The 23,532-nt window shown below is 35.5% G+C and overlaps 1 protein-coding gene across 7 annotated transcripts in view; it reads left to right on the top strand.

Annotated features, from left to right (window-relative positions):
- Window positions 1-23,532, top strand: part of TET1 (tet methylcytosine dioxygenase 1) — a 116,624-nt gene that overhangs the window by 56,679 nt on the left and 36,413 nt on the right. For all 7 annotated transcript variants that reach the window (XM_010951678.3, XM_045514233.2, XM_074374107.1 and 4 more), the window contains 3 exons: window positions 10,555-12,874; window positions 16,277-16,367; window positions 16,922-17,015. In XM_010951678.3, the coding sequence (XP_010949980.2) occupies window positions 10,555-12,874; window positions 16,277-16,367; window positions 16,922-17,015 (2,505 nt within the window). The remainder of the gene's footprint in view (window positions 1-10,554; window positions 12,875-16,276; window positions 16,368-16,921; window positions 17,016-23,532) is intronic.

Below are 23,532 nucleotides of genomic sequence, written 5' to 3' on the forward strand. Positions count from 1 at the left end.
TAAAGCGGATTCCAATTTCATCCACTGCCCTTAATAACTGCGTGAGCCCAATGTGCATATACTGCATTGGATATGAAGTTATATTTTGAATAGCAATGCTATACTGCTCACAAACATGAATAAAAATAGGCCAGTCAGTTCAGAAAGATAATTCCCACAATCTAACAAAAGAAGCTACCGTAAGAATTCTGTTGTTCTTTTGTGTTTTAAGCATCTATGGCAATGCTAGCTGAGTACACATTAGTAAATACTAGTAACTGAAGTAATTCCTTATAAATGTTAATACCCACTTGCTGTTGAAATGATTATTTGTAGAACAGTGCATTGGGGTTAAACACAAGGACCTGGTGACTAACAACAATAGGACTTAGAGACCTTTGGTTTGAGTTTTGGCTCAGTATTGATCTGACTTTGGCTAATGACATAACTTTATCAGAAACTTCCTTTTTAGAAGATTGGAGATGTAAGTACACTTATCTTAGTAGGAAAAGTAAATGAAATAATTCCTATAAAGTGCTCATATCGATGCCTGGCAAGTAGTAAATGCTGAATGGATAAATAATAACTATTATTAATATTCTTTTCTTCACCGTGGATTTGAGACTGGAATTATCAGGGTTTTGCTATATATTGAAGGACATGTAGAAAAGGAAGAACTACCTAATATCTATTTTTCCCTTACATAGTTCACTTCTACAAATATTAAAGTCCAGCACTCTATGGAAAGATGTTGTTTGATTTAATCCTCACAATAAACCTGTTCAGTAAGTGCTATTAGTAGTCCTGATTTATCTTAAGGAAACTGAGGCTCCAAGAGGCTCCGTAGTGCAAGACCTCACTCCCGACCACATGGCTGGTCAGCAGTGGAACTGGGAGAGTAGCCAGTTTGATTCAAGTAAAGCCCACATTATTAAAAATATATGAAAAAGTTAAGGTGCATAAACAGTGTAAAGAATAATACACTGAACACCAGAGTTGGTTATTAATTTTAAGCATGAATAGGAGTGTTCATGAAAAGTGTGAAGAACAAAAAGGCAGTGGTTTTTAATTGCACTAGGCTCAGGGTGACACACCCACAGCCAAGGGACAGACACATGATAAGGCTCCAGGGGAAACCTAGATTTGAAAGTTTTGATTGAGATTCTCCTTGGGGAGCTACAAAAGAACAGGTTTGGTCCATAATCTTTAAGGAATGATTGAATTTGGTAGCTGAGAACTTACTTATAACCTTGAGGGTGGCCACTTAAAATATTTGAGTGCAGAGGGAACTTGATGGGATGATACCTTGAGTCAGATCTGGGGTCTGACCGGTTTTTTTGTCTTGTTGTTACTTAAATTAACCCATTTATTATAGGCTAGCAATGTTACAAATGGTGGAGCTTCTGTAGGTCTTTCAATTCCTTCAGTTAGACTTAACAGCGATGGCAGAAGTCGTGCTGAAGGTCCAGGCATCACCTAAGACCCTTCAAGGAACCACAGTGCCAGATCACTTATTCATTTTGGTTTTGCCACCTGAGAGGCAAGTGCACTTAGCTTGGTGGCTGGTTTCAGTTTTCTTCACCATTTTCCTCAGGGAGACACCATAACAGTCCCGTATTTACTGACAGTCCTGACCCTCTGAGTGCATTTAGCATTGTCACCACAAACTAGGTTCAAGCCCAGAGAGCTGGTTTTTGTCTTTTTGACTGGGAATGAATTATACTGGCTTATAGCTCCAGAAGAACAGGACAGGGACGAGGTCATCTGCAACTAGAGAGGTTTAGTTCTTAGATCAGATCAGTTTCTGTATATAGTTGGAACTAATCTTCAGTTAACTCGGCTTTGATTAAATAGAAGTTGTCCCTCCCTTGAGTAACTCTCCTCCTTTGCTCCACCCCCAAGTTAAGGGATTTACTTTGGATTCTAAGACCCTGTGGCTAAATGAGGGTGGAGTTTTTGTTTGGGGATGGGATTAAAAACTTTAGAAAAGACATTTGGCTTGGTATCTGGGTCTGTCGGAGAGAACTGAGGAATATCTGAAGTTTCTGCCATGGCTCCTATTCAGTGCACGAATGGAAAAGCCATAAGGCTTTATGGCACCAAGGTAGGGATGGTGGGGACAAGTGCTGACCCCGTCCCTAAGACTCCCCCTCTCCCGGCTCATCAAGCCCTGCCTTTTGGTGGCATTTAAACTCTTCAGTGGGTGGTTATAGGCAAGTTGGGGAAACTGAGATCGGAGGCAAAGCTCAAAGAACATTAGGGCTCCAAAACCTGATAGGGCAGGTATTCCCTTTTTATGCCTAAATAAGGAAAAAGACAATGGTGGGAATTCTAGGAAAATAAGGTAGCTGTTTTGCAGGTCCCCTTTGAAGGAGAATTTTTTGATGTGTGTGTGTTAAATGTTTATTTTAGAATCTCCTTATGTGGATCTTTGGTGAGTAGCCGGTTCCTCTTTTGATTTAACTTTGTTTTTGTTAGCATGCAGTTGTGGTGAGCATTGTATGGTGGTAGGATGCAGAGCAGGGCTGACCCCCATGCTTCTCTTTATGGAAATTGGGAAGGGAAAATACGGTATCTGGTATGATTGTATCATCTGAAAGTTAACATTCATGAAGGCCCCAGTGGTTCTCCGTCAGGTTTTTTCCCCAAGCACTCAGTTTTCAGGTTGAGAACCTAGATTTGGAGGGTGCCACTTCTGAATAAGCATAAAGACAGTGCGGGCTGCTCCTCACACTCTACATGTTTTTAAAACTTGCTCTTTCGGGGGAGGGTATAACTCAAGTGCATGCTTAGTATGCACAAGATCTTGGGTTCAATCCCCAGTACCTCCTCTAAAATGAATAAATAAATTACCTCCCCCAAAACAAAGAACTTAAAAAAATTGCTTTTTCCTCAGAGGAAGTGAAAATTGGTTCTTGGTGGTGGGGTGAAAAATTTTAGATAATTTCAGTTGGGCCACAGTACATAAACAGATACTGTATCTGTCATATTAAGATCTCATGGGGAAGGATATTAGGGAAAAAATGTTTTAAAAGACTTCTGCAATAAGTGGTGAAAAAATAGGAGAAGAAGAAGGTTGAGAAACACACCGATCTGCCTTTGTAGTAAAACCATAGTCTTGCCGGACCATGTCTCTGAAAGTGCCTTGAAAGTTTTGATTTTTCCATGTGATCGGAGTACTTGTTTCTTGATACAGGAAATGCAGCATGTATGGAATGTGAGTGTATGTTGGGAGGGGCTACAGTCAGATTCCGTCCAAAGGGCATGGCCATTTCAGAATAAAATGTCTCTTTGCTCAGTGCTATTTGAGCTCATTTAAGAGGAGATGTAAGAGTATCATGATGACAGGAATGTGGAAAAATGAGAAAATGGAGGGGGCGTGGAAAAATGAGAAAATGGTGGGGGCCTGGAAACTATTGGACCCAGATCTGATCTAAGGAGTTCAACATTCCTGTTAGTTCAGAGTGCCTAGGAGGGGCCCAGGGAAACCTGTAAGCCTGGGATGGGTACAGATTGGGAGACACAGAACTGGGGAATTTTGAATCACCTATTGTTTTTTAAACTGTACCCTTGGGCCATTTTGGAGTAGCCTAGGGTGGGAGTAGGACAAGCGGTGGGTGGGGGAGGAGAAGAAGAGACACAAACACTGGTGGGCAGGTGGAATGGGTTTGGTGTCCCCAGAGTGTAAATGGAACTTGAGGGGTTCAAAACAGCCCCAGTTCTGATATTCTTGGAAACACTTCACTTCCTTCAGACAAGTGGCTTCTCTTTAGAGACAGATATTAACAAATATTTTGAGATCCGAGATGGATGTTGGGGAACCACTATAACCTAAGCAGATTAAATGCCAATAAAATCTTCATTTAATAAAAGTTCATAATGTAGCCATTGGAGCCTATTTCAAGTAGTAGTTTGGATTAGTGCTCTCAGTGGTGTCATGGAGACAGCTCCTTCCAACTCAGTGGATGTGTGCATTTCTTCCCAGCTCTCGGTCAGGTGGTCACATCGATAGTTTACAATCCACCATGGTGGGTGTATTTACACCACAAAAATTGGCCAACCCCACAAAACAGGGCGTCTTCCTCACCACCTCCCAAGTTGATGGTTAAACTTTACCAGAATACCACTGAGTACGGTTGTCTATAAGACAAATGTTGACAGTTGTATGTAGCCTCCCTGAAATATTTAACAAATATTAGCAAATTTGTATACACTCTGCTCTCCCTTTATGCTTTAATTTGTTTGTAATTTGATACTACATAAACTACTCTGCATTTAGCTCTTTTCTCTTACTGTACCCTAGAAGTTTTTCGATAGAGGGCTTTGTCAATTTTGGCTTAATTTTAAAGAAATGTATTAAAAAGTCAAAACAGTATTTAATCAGATCTAGGTGTGTTCCCGAACTCTTTCTGTTTTCTCATTGTTCGGTATTGCTCTTAAACTCTTCCTACTCATCACCTGATTTAGTTTATTTTGTACTCTTCCAGTTTCTTTTATGCAAAAATGAATATATACTTTTTACACCAAAATTCCATATATAGGTTCTGTGGGATTTTAGAAAAATAATATAACTTGGACATCTTTGCCTATTAGCTACGGAATTTTTTTTTTAATTTCTAAACATTTTTATTTCAACTCTCTTTTCACCCCTTCCGCAAAAAGACAAGGGTCAGTACAGCAATCATAAAAAGAAGATACAAACACAAAAGTCAAATGTCCCCCGCACTGACACTTACAAAAAACCAGGAATTGTACATGGGGTTTCCAAACAGGACCTGCAGCAGCTACTAATGTCCCTTTACAAGAATCAAACATGCCTATTAATACAGAATGTACACACACCCGACTCTGGAAGCCATGGAATTTTTTTTTTTATCATTTTCTTTCAATAGTTGCAAGGCATTGTATAGCTGTATCACAATTAGTCTGCTACAGATGGACATTGGGGTATTTTCGGTTATTTGTTAAAATATACAAAGCTGTCAAAACCCGTTATTAGATGCAAGTATAACTTGGATAAGTTCCCCAACCTGTTGTATTAAAGTTGTGCTGATAATTTTGATTATTGCCAAATTGCTGTCTATAGGGATTGTACCATGTTGTACACCCACCAACAGCATGTGAGTGTCTCTCCCCACAGGGTCCCCTAGGGTCTAGGTGGTCAAAACTTTTTGATGTGTGCTATTCTGAGAAATGAAAAATGTTGTCTGTGTCATTTTAATTTGTGTTTCTCTTAATCTTGAGCACCTTTCCATAGTGTCTGCATCAGGGTTATATAAAGAGTAAATGAGTTATTGCAAGTAAGGAGTATATTACAGTACAGATAACGTTCTTTGAATTATAACTATCGTAATGACATTGTGCTCCCTCTTAGTGATAGCTTGTCCTCATTGTGCTCTTTAGTTATATTATCTCGTCTAATCCCCATCACGATCGTAACGATCTTTTAAAAGGAGGAAACTATAGCTCAAGCTAAGTAGCATCTCCCTGGTCACGCAGTTCCTAAGGGTTGCTCTCTTCCCTTCCACATCTTAGTGGACAAGATTAATCTGTCATAGCACTTAGGTTAGTTTCTTTTCTTTTCAATAATTCTATTTTAAAACAAATGTATTTATACATTATTTAGATGTATCTATTTAAGTAAGATGATTTTTTTTAATTGGATATAATTGACAATATTATATTTCAGGTGTACAACATAGTAATTCAAAATTTTTATAGATTATACTCCATTTAAAGTTATTATAAAACATAAGCTATATTCTCTGTGCTGTACAATAGATCCTTGTAGCTTATTTATTTTATACATTGTAGTTTGTACCTATTAATTCCTACATCTGTCTTGAACCTCCCCCACTACACACACACTGGTCACCACTAGTTTGTTCTCTATATCTAATTCTGTTTCGGTTTTATTACATACATTTATTTGTTTACTTTTTAGATTCCACCTATAAGTAATATCATACAGTATTTGTCTTTCTCTGTCTGGCTTACTTCACTAAGCATAACATTCTCCAAGTCCATCCATGTTGTTGCAAGTGGCAAAATTTCATTCTTTTTTTATGGCTGAGTTAAGTTCCCTTATATATAATATACCACACCTTTATTCATTCATCTGTTAATGAACCCTTAGGTTGCTACCATATCTTGGCTATTTAAATAATGCTGCTGTGAACAATGGGGTGCATGTATCTTTTGAAATTGGTGTTTCCATTTTCTTCGGATATATACCTTGGAGTGTAATTGCTGGATCATATGGTAGTTCTTAGTTTTTTGAGGAACCTCCATACTGTGTTGCCAGTGGCTGCATAATTTACATTTCCACCAACAGTGTACAAGGGTTCCTTTTTCTCCATTCTGGATGATACCCATTCTAACAGGTATGAGGTGATACCTCCTTGTGGTTTTGATTTGCATTTCTCGAAGGATTCACTAATATTAGCATCTTTTCATGTGCCTGTTGGCCATCTGTATGTCTTCTTTGGAGAAATGTCTTCACATCTTCTCCCTGTTTTTTGTCTGACGTTTTTGTTTTTGCTTTTTGATATTGAATTGTATGAGTTGTTTATATATTTTGGATATTAACCCTTATAGTTATTATTTGCAAATATTTTCTCCCATTCATTAGGTTTCTTTTCATTCTGTTGATGGTTTGCTTTGATGTGCAAAAGCTTTTAAGTTTAATTAGGTTTCATTTGTTTATTTTTGCTTTTGTTTCCTCTATTTTAGGAGATAGATACAAAAAAATGATGCTAACATTTGTGTCTGCTTAACAGTGTTCTGCCTATGTTTTCTTCTAGGAGTTCCGTGGTTTCGGGTCTTTTACACCTGAAATATAATATTAAGTCAATATTTAGGTCTTTAATCCATTTTGAGTTTATTTTTGTGTGAGAAAGTGTCCTATTTTCATTCTTTTTCATGTAGCTGTCCAGTTTTCCCAGCACCACTTATTGAAGAGACTGTCTTTTCCCCATTGTATATTCTCACCTTCACTGTTGTAGATTAATAGGCTATAAGTATGTGGGTTTATTTCTGGACTCTATTCTGTTCCGTTGATTTGTGTCTGTTTTTGTGCCAGTACTATACTGTTTTGATTACTGTAGTTTCGTAGTAGACTGAAGTCAGGGAGTGTGGTACCTCAGCTCGAGTTCTGTTCTTCTTTCTCAAGATTGTTTTGACTATTTGGGGTCTTTTGTGTTTTCATACCATTAGTGTCTTACAGTTTTTTGAGTACAGGTCTTTTACCTCCTTAGTTATTCCTAAGTATAAATGGAATTGTTGCTTTAATTTCTCTTTCTGATAGTTTATCGTTAGTATATAGAAATGCAAGGGATTTCTGTATATTATTTTTCTATCCTGCAACCTTACCAGTTAATTAATGAGCTCCTGTAGTTTTGGTGATGTCTTTAGGATTTTCTTTGTATAGTATCATGTCATCTGCAAACACTAACAGTTTTACTTTTTTTTCCAATTTGGATTGATTTATTCTTGTCTGATTGCTGTGTGGCTAGAACTTCAATACTATGTTGAGTAAAAGTAGTAAGAGTGAGCATCCTTGTATTGTTCCTGATCTTATAGGAAATGCTTTCAGCTTTCACCATTGAGTATCATACTATGGGCTTATCAGATATGGATTATCATAAAAGGCCTTTATTGTGTTGAGGTATATTCCCTCTAGACCCACTCTGTGGTGAGTTTTTATCATATGTTGGTGTTGAATTTTGTGAAAACTTTCTGCATCCATAGAGATGATCATATGATTGTTTTTCAACCTGTAAATGTTGTGTATCACATTCATTTTTAAAATTTGCAGATGTTGATGAGGTTCATTTATTTTCAACACTTCTATTTTAAAACAAATATGTTTATATATTATTTGCATGTATCTATTTAAATAAGGTGTGTTATGTATTTCTTTTATTGCTTTTTCAGTTATCCATGCTGATTCAGTTTTTATTTTTTTGGGTAACAGCTTTGTTAAGATACACCATGTACTTTACAATTCATCTTTTTTGCTAATTCACTTTTTTAATACATATTTTTGTTGAAGTATTGTCAGTTTGTTTTCTATGTCTGTGAGTCTGTTTCTATTTTGTAAATAAGTTTGTCTTTTTTCTTTAGATTCCACATGTAAGTGATATCCTATAGTATTTTTCTTCCTCTTTCTGGTGCTAATTCACTTCTGACATGGCCTGAAGTTGTGATAAATCTGTTGCTCTGGCCACTCAGTTTCAAAATGAATAGCAGGTAGCTGAATGAGAGTGAGCATTTTCTCATAGCACAGAAATATATTGCACACACGTGCTATTATTGCATGTAACAATGTGTTTTCAAGGATTCAGGGGAGATTTTGAGGATGTGGAATAGAAAATCTTACTATCCTACACTAAAATCTTATCTGTTACCTTGCTTTCTTAAAGTTTAGTTTTATAGTTAGCAGTGTGTAGAGCATGTTTTTATGTTTATATAAACTTGTGATACCCAGTGTTTTTAGAAAGCTATGTAAGATATAACTGAATAATAAAGGTCTGTTGTTTTTAATCTCATTAATTAATGAGACTGTCTTATGCTTTTGATATGTAAAATTTTAAAAGGGCCTCAAAATCTCCTCTGTAGGGGAGTGTATACATTGAAGTTCAATGTGCTTGGATATGCCTACCTATAAAATTAAAAGCTTCAAGTAAAAAAAAGAGTAAACTTTCCCTTTTCTTCACTTCTGTTTCCCAGTGGTAAGTGTTATTAACATTTTAGGTTCATCCTACCAGCTTTCTGTCTGTGCTAGACAACTGTTTGTGTGTATTAAATAAGAAGGGATGATAACATCACAGCTGCATCTTATTCGGGTTAATGATGTATTATGAATATCTTGCCATACAATCACTAGATTGATACATGGAGTAATGGCTGCACATTTTTTCACAATATAAGTATATGAGAGTTTACTTCATACTTTCTCTAGTATAAGTGTCCTGTTGTTTTATGATTTGCTTAAGGACATTTCTGCCTTTTTATGTTCGCAATTTGATTGGATGCAAAAACTATGTTTATTTTCACTTGATTGTCTTCTACTAAAGTTGGACAGCTTTTGATCCTTTTGATTTCCACTTACATGAATTGCATGTGCCTGTCCTTTCTTCACTATTCTATTCTATTCTGAGTCATTCTCCTTCATAATTTGTGGAAATTCTTTTACATTAAGAATAGCAACTCTTTACATGTATTGTGAATATTTTCCCTGTCATTTGACTTTTGAATTTATTTATGGCAATATTTCTCCTACCTTTCAAAATATCTATACGTATTAAGAAATGTATACATTTTACATCATGATTCAGTGCACAAACACATACATAAAAGATTTATATGGTAATACTTATTACTAAATGTAGTGTACGCCTATTGTTCCTTAATATTCCATTTAAAAAACCAACTTGTCACAAAGCACTAAATTGCTATTAGGACTCAGAGGTTGTGATCAGCAATTGGAAAAGCATGTTATGGTGTCTTTCCCTTTTAAATTGTTAATATTATATGTAGTCAAAGAAGTCTAGCTTTTCTTTTATGGCTTCTCACTTTTTGCTCTTGCTTTGGAAGATTTTTCCTACTTTCTTCATCTCAAAAAATTTTTAAAAAGGGATGTTACTGCCCATTCACCTGAAGGGCTAATATGAAAATACAAAAAATATTAATTATTGATAAGAATGTGAGCTAATTGTTAACAAAGATTGAAACTGTCATAATTCCTAGTGGGTGTGTGTGTTGGTAACCACTGTAGAAGATTCTCTGGCCTGTCTGCTAAAGCTGAAGATCCATGCACATGTATACACACTGAAAGAGCCAGAGCTTCCACTCCACCCAATGTATGTATAAGTTCACCAGTCTTATAGCAGTGTACTTTGTAATAGCCAAAAACCAAAAATAAATGTCTATCCACAGTAGAACAGCAAAATACATTGTAGTATATCCAATCAGAATTACTGTGTAGCAGTTAAGAATCAATGGATTACAATTATACTTTGCAACATAGATGAATCTCGCACGTTTTGAATAAAAAGAAGTCAGTTGTATAGTTTGGAAATAGCAAAAGAAATCTATGATAGATGTCAAAGTAATGGTTACCCTTTGGTGGTGGAGTGATGACTAGATAAAAGTTTCTTGGTTGGGATCTGGGTACATAGGTGTTCATTTTGTGAAAATTCAACAAGCTATATATTTATGATTTGTATGTTTCTTGGTATGTATGTTCTACTTCAGTACAGTTTGCATTGAAGTAATAGGTATTGTCCATTGAATGGTATAAATGTAAAAATGTTTAAAAAATTTATTTGGGAAAAAAAATGAATATACCAAAATATTAACAGGCATAGGATCATGATAGTTCCTATTGCTTTTTTTCTTTCCCTCTTATTGATATTTTATAACTTCTATGAATATGTAAAAAAGAGAAAATAATGTTTTAATGTATGTTTTCAGGGACTTCACATTTAGTTGTTATTAAATTATAAAGTTCCTATGGCTCTTACTCTGATATTTAAGCAAATAACATGGGTAACTTCTGTGTCTATTTTATAGGTAGATTTTGACAACAAACCAGTAAATGGCCCCAAGTCAGAATCCATGGAATACAGTAGTTGTGGTCATGAGGAAGAACAAAGATTGGAAGTAAGCTCATTTCCCATTGAAAATGTAACTAAAAATGAAGAAAGTATGACAGGTATTGAGGTGGAGAAGTGGACGCAAAATAAGAAATCACACTTAACTGATCATGTCAAAGGAGAATTTAAAGCAATTGTAACTGAAGCTGAAAATTTGAAAAACTCTGAAGATGACAGGAAGAAAGTCCTACTTACTGACCTCCTTGAACCTCAAAAATTGTTTGCACAAACGATAAGAAACGGCATTAAAAATGTACACTATTTACCAACTGAATCAAATTTGTCTTTTAAAAATCTCAGTATTGAAGAACTTGGCAAGGCATTTGAAAATAATCCTTATAAATTCCTGAAAGGCACCACAAACCATAACAATGCCATGAGTTCCATTGCTACTAGTGCGAGCTGTGATCATCTCAAGGGGAGAAGTAATGTTTTTGTCTTCCATAAGCCTGGCTTTAATTGTAAGTCTTTTCCAGATCCGGCAAACTTCAACTTAAATAGTCGTACTAGTATTCACAATGAAAGTGATCAACCAAAATCACTAGAAAAAATAACAAATAGAGAACCAAAAGAAGGACCAACACTTCAACCAAGCCTTCTGTCCCTAATGAAAGATAGGCGATTAACACTAGAACAAGTGGTGGCCATAGAAGCTCTAACTCAACTATCAGAAGCCCCATCAGAAAATTCCTCACCATCCAAGTCAGAGAAGGATGAAGAAACAGAACAGAGAACCGCTAGTTTGCTTAATAGCTGTAAAGCTATCCTATATTCTGTAAGAAAAGACTTCCAAGACCCAAACTTACAAGGGGAGCCACAAAACCTACATCATTGTCAATCTTTGCAAAAGCAGAGTTCATGCAACACGTTAGTATTCAATGGCCAAAATATCACTTCTAAATCACACAACAGCTCACCTAGTGACCAGGCATCCACAAAGGCACAGGAATATTCAACAATCACAAATTCAGTATCTCTTACTATACCAAATTCAAATGCATCTAAAACTGACACCAATAAAAATGTTGCTCAAGGTAGAATTACTCTTGGCAGTTCTAAGAATTTGCATCAGTTGGCAACAACTAATAAATCGGGGTATTGTAACCAGTCACTGGACAGAAGCAACAAGTTGGACTCAAAGGATGATCCATTATGTCAAGATACAGTTCATAGTAAAGTTGAAGAAGATGTTGCAACACAGTTAACACAACTTGCATCAATAATTAAATTCAATTACATAAAAGCAGAGGACAAAAAAGTTGAAAGTACACCAACAAACCCTGTTGCATGTAATGTACAGCAAAACTGTAGCCAGGAGAAGGACAAAATACAGCAGAAGCCACCTTCCAGTGTACAAAATAATCATGGCTCATCGGTAACAAAGCAAAAGAACACAACCCAGAAAAAGACAAAATCTACCCCATCAAGAGATCGACGGAAAAAGAAGCCTGCAGTCATAAGTTGTCAAGAAAATGACCGGAAAAGGCAGGAGCAGTTGTCATATGAGTATAGTAAATTACATGACATTTGGATAGCATCTAAATTTCAACGATTTGGTCAGTTTGGTCCACATGATTTTCCTATTCTATTGGGAAAAATTCCTCCCTTAACCAAAGTATGGAAACCACTGACTCAAACGAGTTCACCATTAGAACCCAAAAAAGTATTTCCTCCCCTCACTCAGATAAAATTTGAGCGATATTATCCTGAATTAGCACAGGAAAAAATGAAGGTTGAACCCTTGGATTCCCTCCCCATAGTCGAGTTAAAAACAGAATCCAACGGGCAGGCGTTTACAGAAAATGCGTATACTCAGGTACAGCCAACAGTGAATGTCAATCAGAAAGCTCATCCTTTATTTCAGCCCTCCTCTCCAACTAACCAGTGTGCTAATATGATGGCTGGCGATGACCAAACACAGTTCCAACAGGATGTTAAAGACCAATTCATGCATCAGAGACTGCCAACATTGCCTGGTATCTCTCATGAGACTCCCTTACCGGACCCAGCACAAATTCTCAGGAAGCTAAATGTAGTATGTTCAGGTGGAATTACAGTGGTTTCTACCAAAAGTGAAGAGGATGTCTGTTCATCTACTGTTGGAGCATCAGAATTTTCCCCAATAGACAATGCACAGAAAAGTTTTAATGATTATGCCATGAACTTCTTTACTGATCCTACGAAAACCCTGGTGTCCGCAACAAAAGATGCTGATTTGCCAACCTGCAACTGTCTTGGTAAGTGCATGCATGTGTGTTTCTTCTTCGTTTACTGGACATTAAATGCCTCCAGTCATGATGGAATCAAGTTTGGTTTATCTTTTATGAATGGCATTTTTGCCCCCATTCATATAATCTAGTTAGAATGTACTGAATTCTATACCCGTTTTTCTGTGGTACCTTTATTGACGCTGCTCAGATAAATGGGAAATCCACTAGTAATTTGGAAAATTTCTTAAGTAGAAAATTTGCTGATTTCTCTCAGGCTAAATGTCTCTCAAGTTGTTTATTGTGCATAAGAATGAATTCCCCTAATACTTTATTACAGTTAATTCTTCCTATATTCAAAAGAATTTCAACCTATAAGCCATTTATTTAAAAGTACATTTTTTTTGTTGTGCAGTATAACATGCATACTGAGAATATAAAATATATGTACAATGTAACAAATATTAAAATATATCTGTAATTGCTAATTCACTGAAGGATTGGAACTGGTTTGTTTTTTTTTTTCAGTGCTTAGTGCTTTTATGCTCTGTGATGTAAACTGTGTGCCCATATAAGAAGAAAAAAAAACATAATCTTGGCCAATTAAAGAATTTGCAAATCTTTTGGAATTTTAAAATACTAAATCATTGAATAAATATTGATTTCCTATTTCAGAAAAAGACGCATAGGTTTGTACAAATAGTTTACTCATGGACAGATTTCTAATGTATTTATATATGCACTTTGTGTCTTGGGAGTCATTGAAAAAGAACATTCAGAAACTAGAAGTTTTATGAGTGTGTTCAAAGCCCTGAGAAAATCTTGCAGGAGTAGATTCTTAGGCAGGCCTTATGGGAAATGTGCTCAATGTTTAGAACATATAAAACCTTAATTTGAATTCTGCACTGATTAGTCACTTTCTATGGTCAAATTTCATGTAAGTGCTCAAAAATAAGAAGAAATTTATTTAATATAGCTGTAAAAAATAGGGAGATTAGATAGATTGTGTCATTAAACTGCAGAAGCCCCATTATTTCAGCTTTTTACACAACTTGTGATACCACAGGATTTGTGAAATAACCTGCTTTGAACCCAAATACGTTTAATTATTTGAAACAGTCTTTCTTACAACATGGCCCCAAATCACAAAGACTCAAGATTTGCCTGAAACAAAAGCAGTCTTTCTACTAGAAGCAGGGTGGTTCATTAGTATATAGAAAGGGTAGCTAAAGGATTGATTGGAAGGATAAAGTAAGTACATCATTCTGATTTTTTTTAACCACAATAGAAAAAATAGTGAAGAGTAGCATGACTTTTATTTCTTGATTATTCAAAGTGCATTTGATATTCTGAAATGAATCCTTCCATTTCTGTGCTCATTATTCAGCACTCAGGTTTGACAGCCTACCGTGTGCCAGGCACCAAGGATAGGCTCTCTGAGAATGAAGAGCTTCCAAGGAGAAGGATCTGACAGTCTCGAATGAGTGACAATGCTGTCTGAGTGGGGCTGAATTGAGAGAATGAGAGATTCTTGGACCAAGGACAGAAGAGTGTAATAATGATAATGGTTCCTATTTCAGATCTTTTAACTGCGAGTCTGATAACTCGCTACATCTTTGACTTGTTATAGTCACAACCCAGCAAAAGGAATGCTTTTTATCCCCATTTTATGACTGAGGAAACTCAGTCAGAGCAGCTCATAGCTAGTAAATGATTAAACTAGAATTCAGCGACAGGTAATCCCAACTTGAGCCTGTATTTGTAACCTCCATCCTTTGTTGCTTCAAAAATCTGCAGTGAAAAAGAGACAGTACTTTTCTGAATATCATTATAAATGAAAAAAACCTCTAATTTAAAATGCCATTAAAATTACATACCCAAGCTAGTCTAATTTGAGTGCGTACAAGGTTTCAGGATGAAGGTCTAGTTTCAAGCCCCTTTCCTTATACATACTACCTTGACACCATGTAGAAGTGGAGACAGCCAGACATGAAAGCTTTATTTAGTATCTGCAGTGGACCTGGAAATGTTTTATATGCTGTCAGTTGCATGTTTTCCTATAATTGTTATATTGTGCTCATTTTATAGAAATGGGAAGTTTAAATGAAAAACAACAAAGCAGATTCAGAAATCATCCCAAGTGGGAGCATCATATTTGAGGGTAAAGGATTTCTATATAAGTGTTATGTTCTAGCAGATTAAGAGTAATTAACCTTTAGGTCAGGGTTTATCAAATTTAGCACTATTGGCAGTTTAGATGGGATAATTCTTTGTTGTAGGGGGGCTGCCTTATCCATTGTAGGCAGTTCAGTGGCTTCTCTGGCCTCCACTCACTGGCTACCAATGACACTAGAACTCACGTGTAATTGTCACAACCCAAAATACTGTCAAATGTCCCCTTTGGCAGAGTCCCCCCTGACCAAGAACCACTGCTCTAGATCATGAACAGGTTTAAAATTATTCACTGTATCTTGCTTAAGTAGCCACAGAAATAATCCTATGTTGTATTTCATGTCCAGTTAAAATGGTTAAGTAATGACATTTTGGTGTAGGTACAGAAATGCATTGCCCAGTGATTCTAGTTAGACATGATTCTAAGAGGCAGGCCTAGTTAAAAATAATGTTTTCTAAGAAACATGTAATTCACACTCAAAAACGAAAATTAAAATGGGTTGGAAATATGGTGCAAAGTCTTTTTACAGTTCTATTATCTACAGAAAAACATGTTACAGTTTTTCTGTATGAAGTAACATTACTGAGTTTAATTTTCTTTCCAATTTTACAGTTTAGATCTTTTAAAACATACTACTTTTGCAACTTGCTTTTTTAACTTACTAAAATCTTAGATTTTTTTTAATATTTGTAAATATCATTGTTTTAATAGCTTTATTTTATTCCACTATGCAAACATCCCCAAATTTATTTAAACTATCACTATTGACAGATGTTAAGAGTGTTTCTTTCTCTTTTTTTTGATATTACATACAATTTAACAAGGAATATTCTTGTGTACATGTGCATTATAAATATGTGATTGTGCACATGTGTAAGTAGAATAAATTCTTAGCAGAGCAATTGCTGGGCTCAATTCTAATAGGAGTCTGAGGCCAGGCTTTTAAATTCTATTGTTCTTGGATAACTTTTAATTTTTTACCTCAATTTTTATAGATTTTTTTTGTTGTTAAGTAGGAGATACAATAAATAAAAATGTTTTTTTTTTTTTCTCGTGTGATTCTTGAAGGGTAAATTAATTAGGAGCAGAAAGAAAGGAATAAGCTAAATTCCAGGGCCTATTGTCCTAGACTTTACCAAAATCTTGTCAAGATTCATTGTTCCATACAGAAAAGGGGAAAAAAAAAGTAAATATAGCTCTTCCTTGCCCCTATGCAATTCTGTAAATCTTTGGGTCTAATAATCTTATTCCTTCCACAGATCGAGTTATACAAAAAGACAAAGGCCCATATTATACACACCTTGGGGCAGGACCAAGTGTTGCTGCTGTCAGGGAAATCATGGAGAATAGGTGAGGAAATATACTTCCCTGTTAAAATCATTCATTATTGGGGACGTGACTCAATGCAGAGAAATTATCTCTGGGAAGAAGCATGAGGTGAATGGAAAACCTTCAGGAGTATGAGTTGGATGTTTCTTAGGGCCCAGGAAAAGCATAGTGTCCTGGTGTCCCTGCTGAGTCCCTCATCATGTGAGCCTTTGGGCCCTCAAAAAGACACTCACAAAGCAAGGCTATTTTTGTCAAATTCAAAATAACTTATTTTTATATTATTGTATAATGGTAGCAATAGTTAAAATTACCTCCATCAACCCTGCGTTCACATTTCTTTTGCCTGTCTTGGAGCCAGGCCATTTTTTTAAAGAGTGATCCTTAAGGACAAGTAAATAAAACTGGAGAACTAATAAAAATATCTGCCACACAAAAGTAAATTTTAAAAAAGTAAATTAAAAAATAAAATGAAGAGTGTTTGATTTTTGTACTTTTGTATATCTACATCTTATGCACATTCTGATGTTAAAAATGTATTATGTAAATATTTTCCATTCACTGTGTTTCATATTCAGGTATGGTCAAAAAGGAAACGCAATAAGAATAGAAATAGTAGTGTACACGGGGAAGGAAGGAAAAACCTCTCATGGGTGTCCAATTGCTAAGTGGGTAAGTATTTTGTATTTATACATATTTCAAAATGCATTTATTCCTCATATAAACCACGTGGACTAGAAAAATACCCACTCCCATTATTCCTGGGGAAATAAGGAAGCTATCTTAGCTTGGCCTTTTTAAGTTAAACAAACAAAAGGGTATGGCCATTCCCAGTTGGTACCCAGTGGTCTAGGGTCACCAATTTTACCGGATTTTTACTTTTAGAGTGTATTCAATGCATTTATAATTAGGTGGCATTAATAAATGGTACTAAACTATATATATTGCTTATGTCTTATTTTTGTCAGTTATTTTGAAACTCCACTTCAGTGTCTCATAGCACCACCTTAATGAAAATCATACAATATTGAAAACAACACCATAAATTTTACAACATATTTCTAAAATTGTTTCTATGACTCCTTATGAGTGTTCTAAAATTGCAGAGCTCTAAGAATAAGAACTGGATTCAGCTTCTTTAGAAAGTTCTCAACTAAAAAACAGGTTCATAGCCAAATGTATATTTTCAGGAGGATATTCACATCCACAAGGATACTGACTATTTGAAATTCTTGACCAAAGGATCCTTTCGAGATCCTGTGCTTTCGTTTGTCAATAACGATGACTAGCATAATGGTAATAAAATAATAATGATAACAACTACCTTTTATTACATATCATCAATCTATCTGGAGTGCATAGTCTTGTCAAAATATAAATGAACCTATCAAGGAGTTCTCCGTATGTACAGCACAGACAGAATCATTCTAGTACTCAGAAGACTCCCTTTGGCCCCTCCCAGTTGATAACTCCATGTAAAGATAAACCACTATTTTAACCTTCATTGCTATAAAGGTCTTTTTGATGAACTGTATATATATATATATATATATATATATATATATATATATATATATATATATATATATATATATATATATATATATATATATATATATATATATATATATATATATAAAACTGGAACCATATAGAATGTACTCTTCTGTGTCTGTCTCCTTTCACTCAACATTTATAGAACATGGACTTGATGGCTGGAGCTCCAATGGCCATCTGGAACCACAAATTGACTTGTTAGTAGAAAATACATACTAGGATGGGGGGAAGAAAGCCTGAGTCCCTATCGGTGAGACCAATAGAACTGCTTGCTGTACCAACCTCAGGCTTCTTAAATCTGGATTTAATGAGTGAGCGAAATTTTGTTTCATTTCTTCAAAACCTGTTATTTGGGGTGGGGGTTTCTGTTATATGCAATAGAATGCAGTTCCGCCTAAGATACCCATCTTCACTTTGTTACGGTGTGGGTGAATTTGGAAGACAGAGGGGAAAAAAAAATTTTCAGAATGAGAAAGATAGGTGAAGGAACTTGTGCTTATTGAGTCCTTTCCATTGCCAGGCCCTGGGCTAGATACTTGGGGATATGAACATGAATTAAGATTTACCAGTCATTTCTTTCTGTAGATGGGAAGAAACTGGCCCTGAGTCTTATTAGCTGTCACAAACACATTTTAGACTAAAGTTCACTTACTCTCTAGTAACGTGAATGTCTGCTGGGTCACCTTGCCTCTCAAGAGCTAAATAAAATTTCCTGAAATGCTCCCTTGAAATGTAAGCTTTTCCTTACAATTTCCATCACATGAATGGTTGGGGTCCAGCTTGGGGGTCAGTGGTTGTGAACTATTGTTTCCTCCTTTCATGGTTCAACTTCTTGGGATGCACTGATTTTTCACACTGTGTCAACTCCACTATAAAAGTTACATATTTTCTCAATTTCTACAAAACATTTACTCACACAAGTCAACTCCCATATGTAAGAGTTTTGGTGAAGATATATCTAAACAGTAGCCAAAGTGATCTTTATTTTTATTTTTATATTTTATTCACTCTTGAAAAAGAGAGTCAGTTGATTTAAAATACTATAAAGGAGGAATTAATATACAGACTGCCCTTTTTTTTTTTTTAACTTTTTAAAATTGAGCTATAGTCATTTTACAATGTTGTGTCAAATTCCAGTGTAGAGCACAATTTTTCAGTTATACATGAACATACATATATTCATTGCCACATTTTTTTCGCTGTGAGCTACCACAAGATCTTATGTATATTTCCCTGTGCTATACAGTATAATCTTGTTGATCTATTCTGAACATGCCTGTCAGTATCTACAAATTTTGAACTCCCAATCTATCCCCTCCCACCCCCTCCCCCTTGGCAACCACAAGTTTGTATTCTGTCAGACTGCCCTTTTTAAAATCCATTCTATTGGATTATTAGACTATTCATTTTATTGGAGTTCCTTTAGAAAATTGACCATTTGTGATAAAAGTTGCAAATGTATTTTCTGTCATTTTTTTTACCATTCAGATTTTTTAAAATGAAATTTTACATCAAAATTTTTTAAAGGAAAACTTCTATGACTTTAGTGTATTATATCTTAATTAGAAAAATCTTTACCATTTCTAGCTTATGAATCATTCTATTTTCTTTTTGTAATATTTTAATTTCATTTCTTCCACATTTAAATATTTTATCCCTCTTGTGTGTAGAATGTTATTCACAACTTACATTTTTCCAACTGACTACCCAGTTATCCAACACCACTTACTTAGTCATCTTTTCCCTACTTATTTGTTAATGTTTATATCATTAGATTTTCTTTGGGGGGTGGTACTTAAGTTTATTTATTAATTTTTAGAAGAGGTACTGGGTATTGAACCCAGGACCTCATGCACGTGAAACATGTGCTCTAGCACTTGAGCTATACCCTCACCCCATATCAGTAGATTTTCTTCTCTGTCATGTCAGTGTTTCATCTCTCTGTATCAGCATCAAATTATTCTAATTATTTGGGTTTCATAATATGTTTTAATACCTGACAGAGCTAATACTTTTTAATTTTTCAAAAACTTGCAGAGTATTCTTGCCTTGTTTATGTTTCCATCTGAATTTATAATCACTTTGTCTAATTGCAAGAATAAAGCCCTTTTGGTATTTTTATTGGAATCATAGAGAGAATTTGGAGAATTTACATTTTTGATGTCTACTCTTCCTAACTTACACACGGTGCCTTTACATTTCTTGATGTTTTCTTTTGTCCTTCAGGAGTGTTTTAAAGTTTTGTTCCTATAGAGTTTACATGCTTCTTGTTTTCCAGTTTATTTCTCTTATGTATCTCAGAGTTACAATCATATAATCTATAATGACAGATTTATATTCTCTTTTCCAAATTTTTTACTGTTAATTTCTTTCTTTCAATTAACACAATTAATTACTCTAACATACTAACTTCAATTTTATCTTGCTTTAAATATTGTCTTCTTTCCTGGTTCCTCTCTTCAGTGGGAATCTTCCAGGGTTTTCTCATTATGAATGGGTCATCAGGGAAGGCCTCTCTGGTAAGGGAACTTTTATGCTGAGAACTGAGCAACAAAAAGGAGCTTAAGATGCAAAGAATACCCCCAAGAATGCAAGGAAGAGCATTCCTAAGCAGAGAAAACAGCAAGTACAAAGGTCAAGGAAGAGACTACATTCTTTAATAATCTAGGAGGAGTCTAGTGAAGTTAGGAGGTAGAAATGGAAACAGGTGAAGGTGAAAATGTAGTCAGAAGTCAGGATGAATGCTTTTGTAGCTGGTAGTGAGAAATTTGGGTTTTAGTCCATGAACAATAGGAAGCCCTTCAAGTATTTTAATTAGGGATGTGTTATCTATCTGGTTTATGTTTTATACAGAGCATTCTAAGTAATAACTTGATAAACTCAGTATTACTTGTCTGTTCCTTAACAAATTACTCCAAAGTTTAGTAGCTTTGAACAACAAACATTATTATCTCATTTGTTTTTTGTAAGTCAGGAATCTGAGAGTACCTTAGCAGGGTGCTTCCAGAAGAGGGTCTCTCTTGAGGATGCATCATCTGAATACCTGACTGGGGCAGTGGGGCAGCTAGACGGGCCATGTCCTGTGTGTTTTGCAGGAGGCATTAGTTCCTTGAGAGTTGTTTACTGGAGGACTTGATTTCTTACCATTGGACTTTTTAAGTGTTTCCTCATGTCACAGCAGCTTTTTTTTTCCTTAGAGTGAGTCAATCAAAGGATGACAAGGAAGAAGCCACAGTGTCTTTTATAACATTAGCATTGGACATTGCTACACAAGTTAGCGCTGTTCATTGTAGGAACGATGCAGGAGCATAAATGCAGGTGGTGGTGATCACTTGGGGACATCTGGGAGATTGGCTATGACAAAATGCAGTATCTCTTCTTCACTACAAATATCACACGTTAAGGATACTACAATGACATTGTGAAATATATCTATCTTAGCCCTATTCGATATATTTAATATATAATACATCTAATCTAATCTACCTCAGCCCTATCATCTCTAAAGGGGAAATCCTTTAATTTGTGAATCTTTATTCACAAAATAAAGGCATTGGGGGAAGGTTATAGCTCAAAGATAGAGTGTCTGGTTAGCATGCACAAGGTCCTGGGTTCAATCCCCAGGAGCTCCATTAAATAAACAAACAAACAAACAAACCTAATTACTTCTCCCCCAATGTTTTTTTAAAGAAAAATTTTAAAAGCTTAAAAAAAACTCAAAATAAAGGCATTAAGCATCAGTGTTGCTCATTGTGGAACATATCAACAAAAAAAAGTTTGTAAAATATAAAGGTACAGTTTACCTATAATTATAAATTGAACACTCATTAAATAACAACCCAGCTGAAAAATACAGCACCGATAGATTCCCAGAAGCCCCAAGAACCTCCCATCCTGACTTTTATGGTAATAATTTTCTTACCCTCTGCTCCCCACTTACATAATTCTTAACAGTATGGTTTTGTTATTTTATGTTTTGCCCCCTTGTAGTACCTTGCACATTCCCTGATATAAATGGTAGAGATTTGTTCCCAATATCTGGCACTGATATGTTTATGTATGTATTTAGCATTTTCCATGAAGCAGCTATAGCAGAATAACTTCCTTATTTTCCCTTTTGCAATATTTCTTTCAAAATCTAGCACTTTTCACAAATACAGAAACAGTTCACATCTTTAGCAAAACAAAGAATTAATTCTGTGCATCTGTGAAAAGAATAGGTCTCATAAATGATTATATATGTTAGAAAAATGATAATGTTAATCAAACTATTTTTTGCAAACTTTCCAAGTTTTGTCATTTAAAATACTCATGTTCTTTGCTAGTGCCTGGAGCAATGCCCAGCATATAGTCAGCTCTCATTAAATTTTTGTTAAGTGAATGAGTATGGAGTTTAAATAAGACTATTACAGAATATTGAATACTTTGAATTGGAATTGGTATCTTGAAATGGTATTGCTGTGATACACATTATTAGCTTTTCCTGAGACATAGGACACTTTAGTATTAGAATTGATAATCTGCTATAATTGTTCAACTCAAACTTGAGCTCCTGATAGAGATTAAATGAAAAATAGAGTGAAAATCTTCTCTAGAGTTTACATTGTTTTTAGGACATAATTTTGAATGACACTGGCACAATTAAGTCATATATGGAACTTAATGCAGCCATGAAGGAAAAGAAGGAGGGAGAGGAAATGAAGGTCAATTTTTTTAAACTAAGGAATTTAATAAACCTTTAACTGGTGAATTGTCTTGCTCCAAATTTACTTTTCATCTTGCATGGTGTACATTTGTCGTGTATTTGATATTAAACATTAACCTAAAGCAAACATTTAGTGATTTTACCTATATTTTTTCATCTGTGGGCAGAATTATGTGTGGTAATAGTGGTTGGATTCTATTCTACTTTGTTAGTGCTGGACTTGTCTCCTTTTCTTGAAGGAGGGGTTTATTGCTTCTTCTTCTTTTTTTTCCCCCTATTTTTTATTATTTTGTTTTGTTTGTTTTGGGTCCTGGGAGGTAATTAGATTTGTTTGTTTATTTTAATGGAGGTACTGAGGCTTGAACCCCGGACCTCCTGCCTGCTAAGTGTGTGTTCTACCACTGAGCTTTGCCCTCCCTCTATTGCTTCTCTTTTTAATGGTCACATACAAAAAAGCGTAACAACATATTCTAACTGGGCAGGGCAACTTTCTGAGCCAGTCTTACAGTGTTTTGCCTTTGCTCATAACACTGTTTCATTCTTTTCTTGGAAATGCTTCTTTGCCAGGTGGTCATTAACCACCCCCCACCCCCACCCCCCACCGCCACCAATCGTTCGCTTTTGATAGAAATTTCTGACTTTTTTCCTCTGTTGTCACTTTGGATCTTGTCAGGGAGTGGTTATCTTGTTACTCAGTAGTCTTTGGTGAAACGGGTGATGTTTCTTGGATGCACTAAGCTCTCTTAACTCCCTGTACTCCAGCCACCCCCTTCCTCTGCCCAGGTGAGCCTTTGAGGGGATGGCAGTATTGGGAGAAGAGTTCAAACAGGCTGCCACAGATGGGTCCAATGCCTGAGCAGTTCACACCAGGTCCCAGTTCATGGGTTCCCCTCTGCAGGATTGCTTATATTAGTAGAGCAGGTGTGG

Source organism: Camelus bactrianus, chromosome 11, assembly GCF_048773025.1.
Source record: "Camelus bactrianus isolate YW-2024 breed Bactrian camel chromosome 11, ASM4877302v1, whole genome shotgun sequence".
Taxonomy (NCBI): Eukaryota; Metazoa; Chordata; class Mammalia; order Artiodactyla; family Camelidae; genus Camelus; species Camelus bactrianus.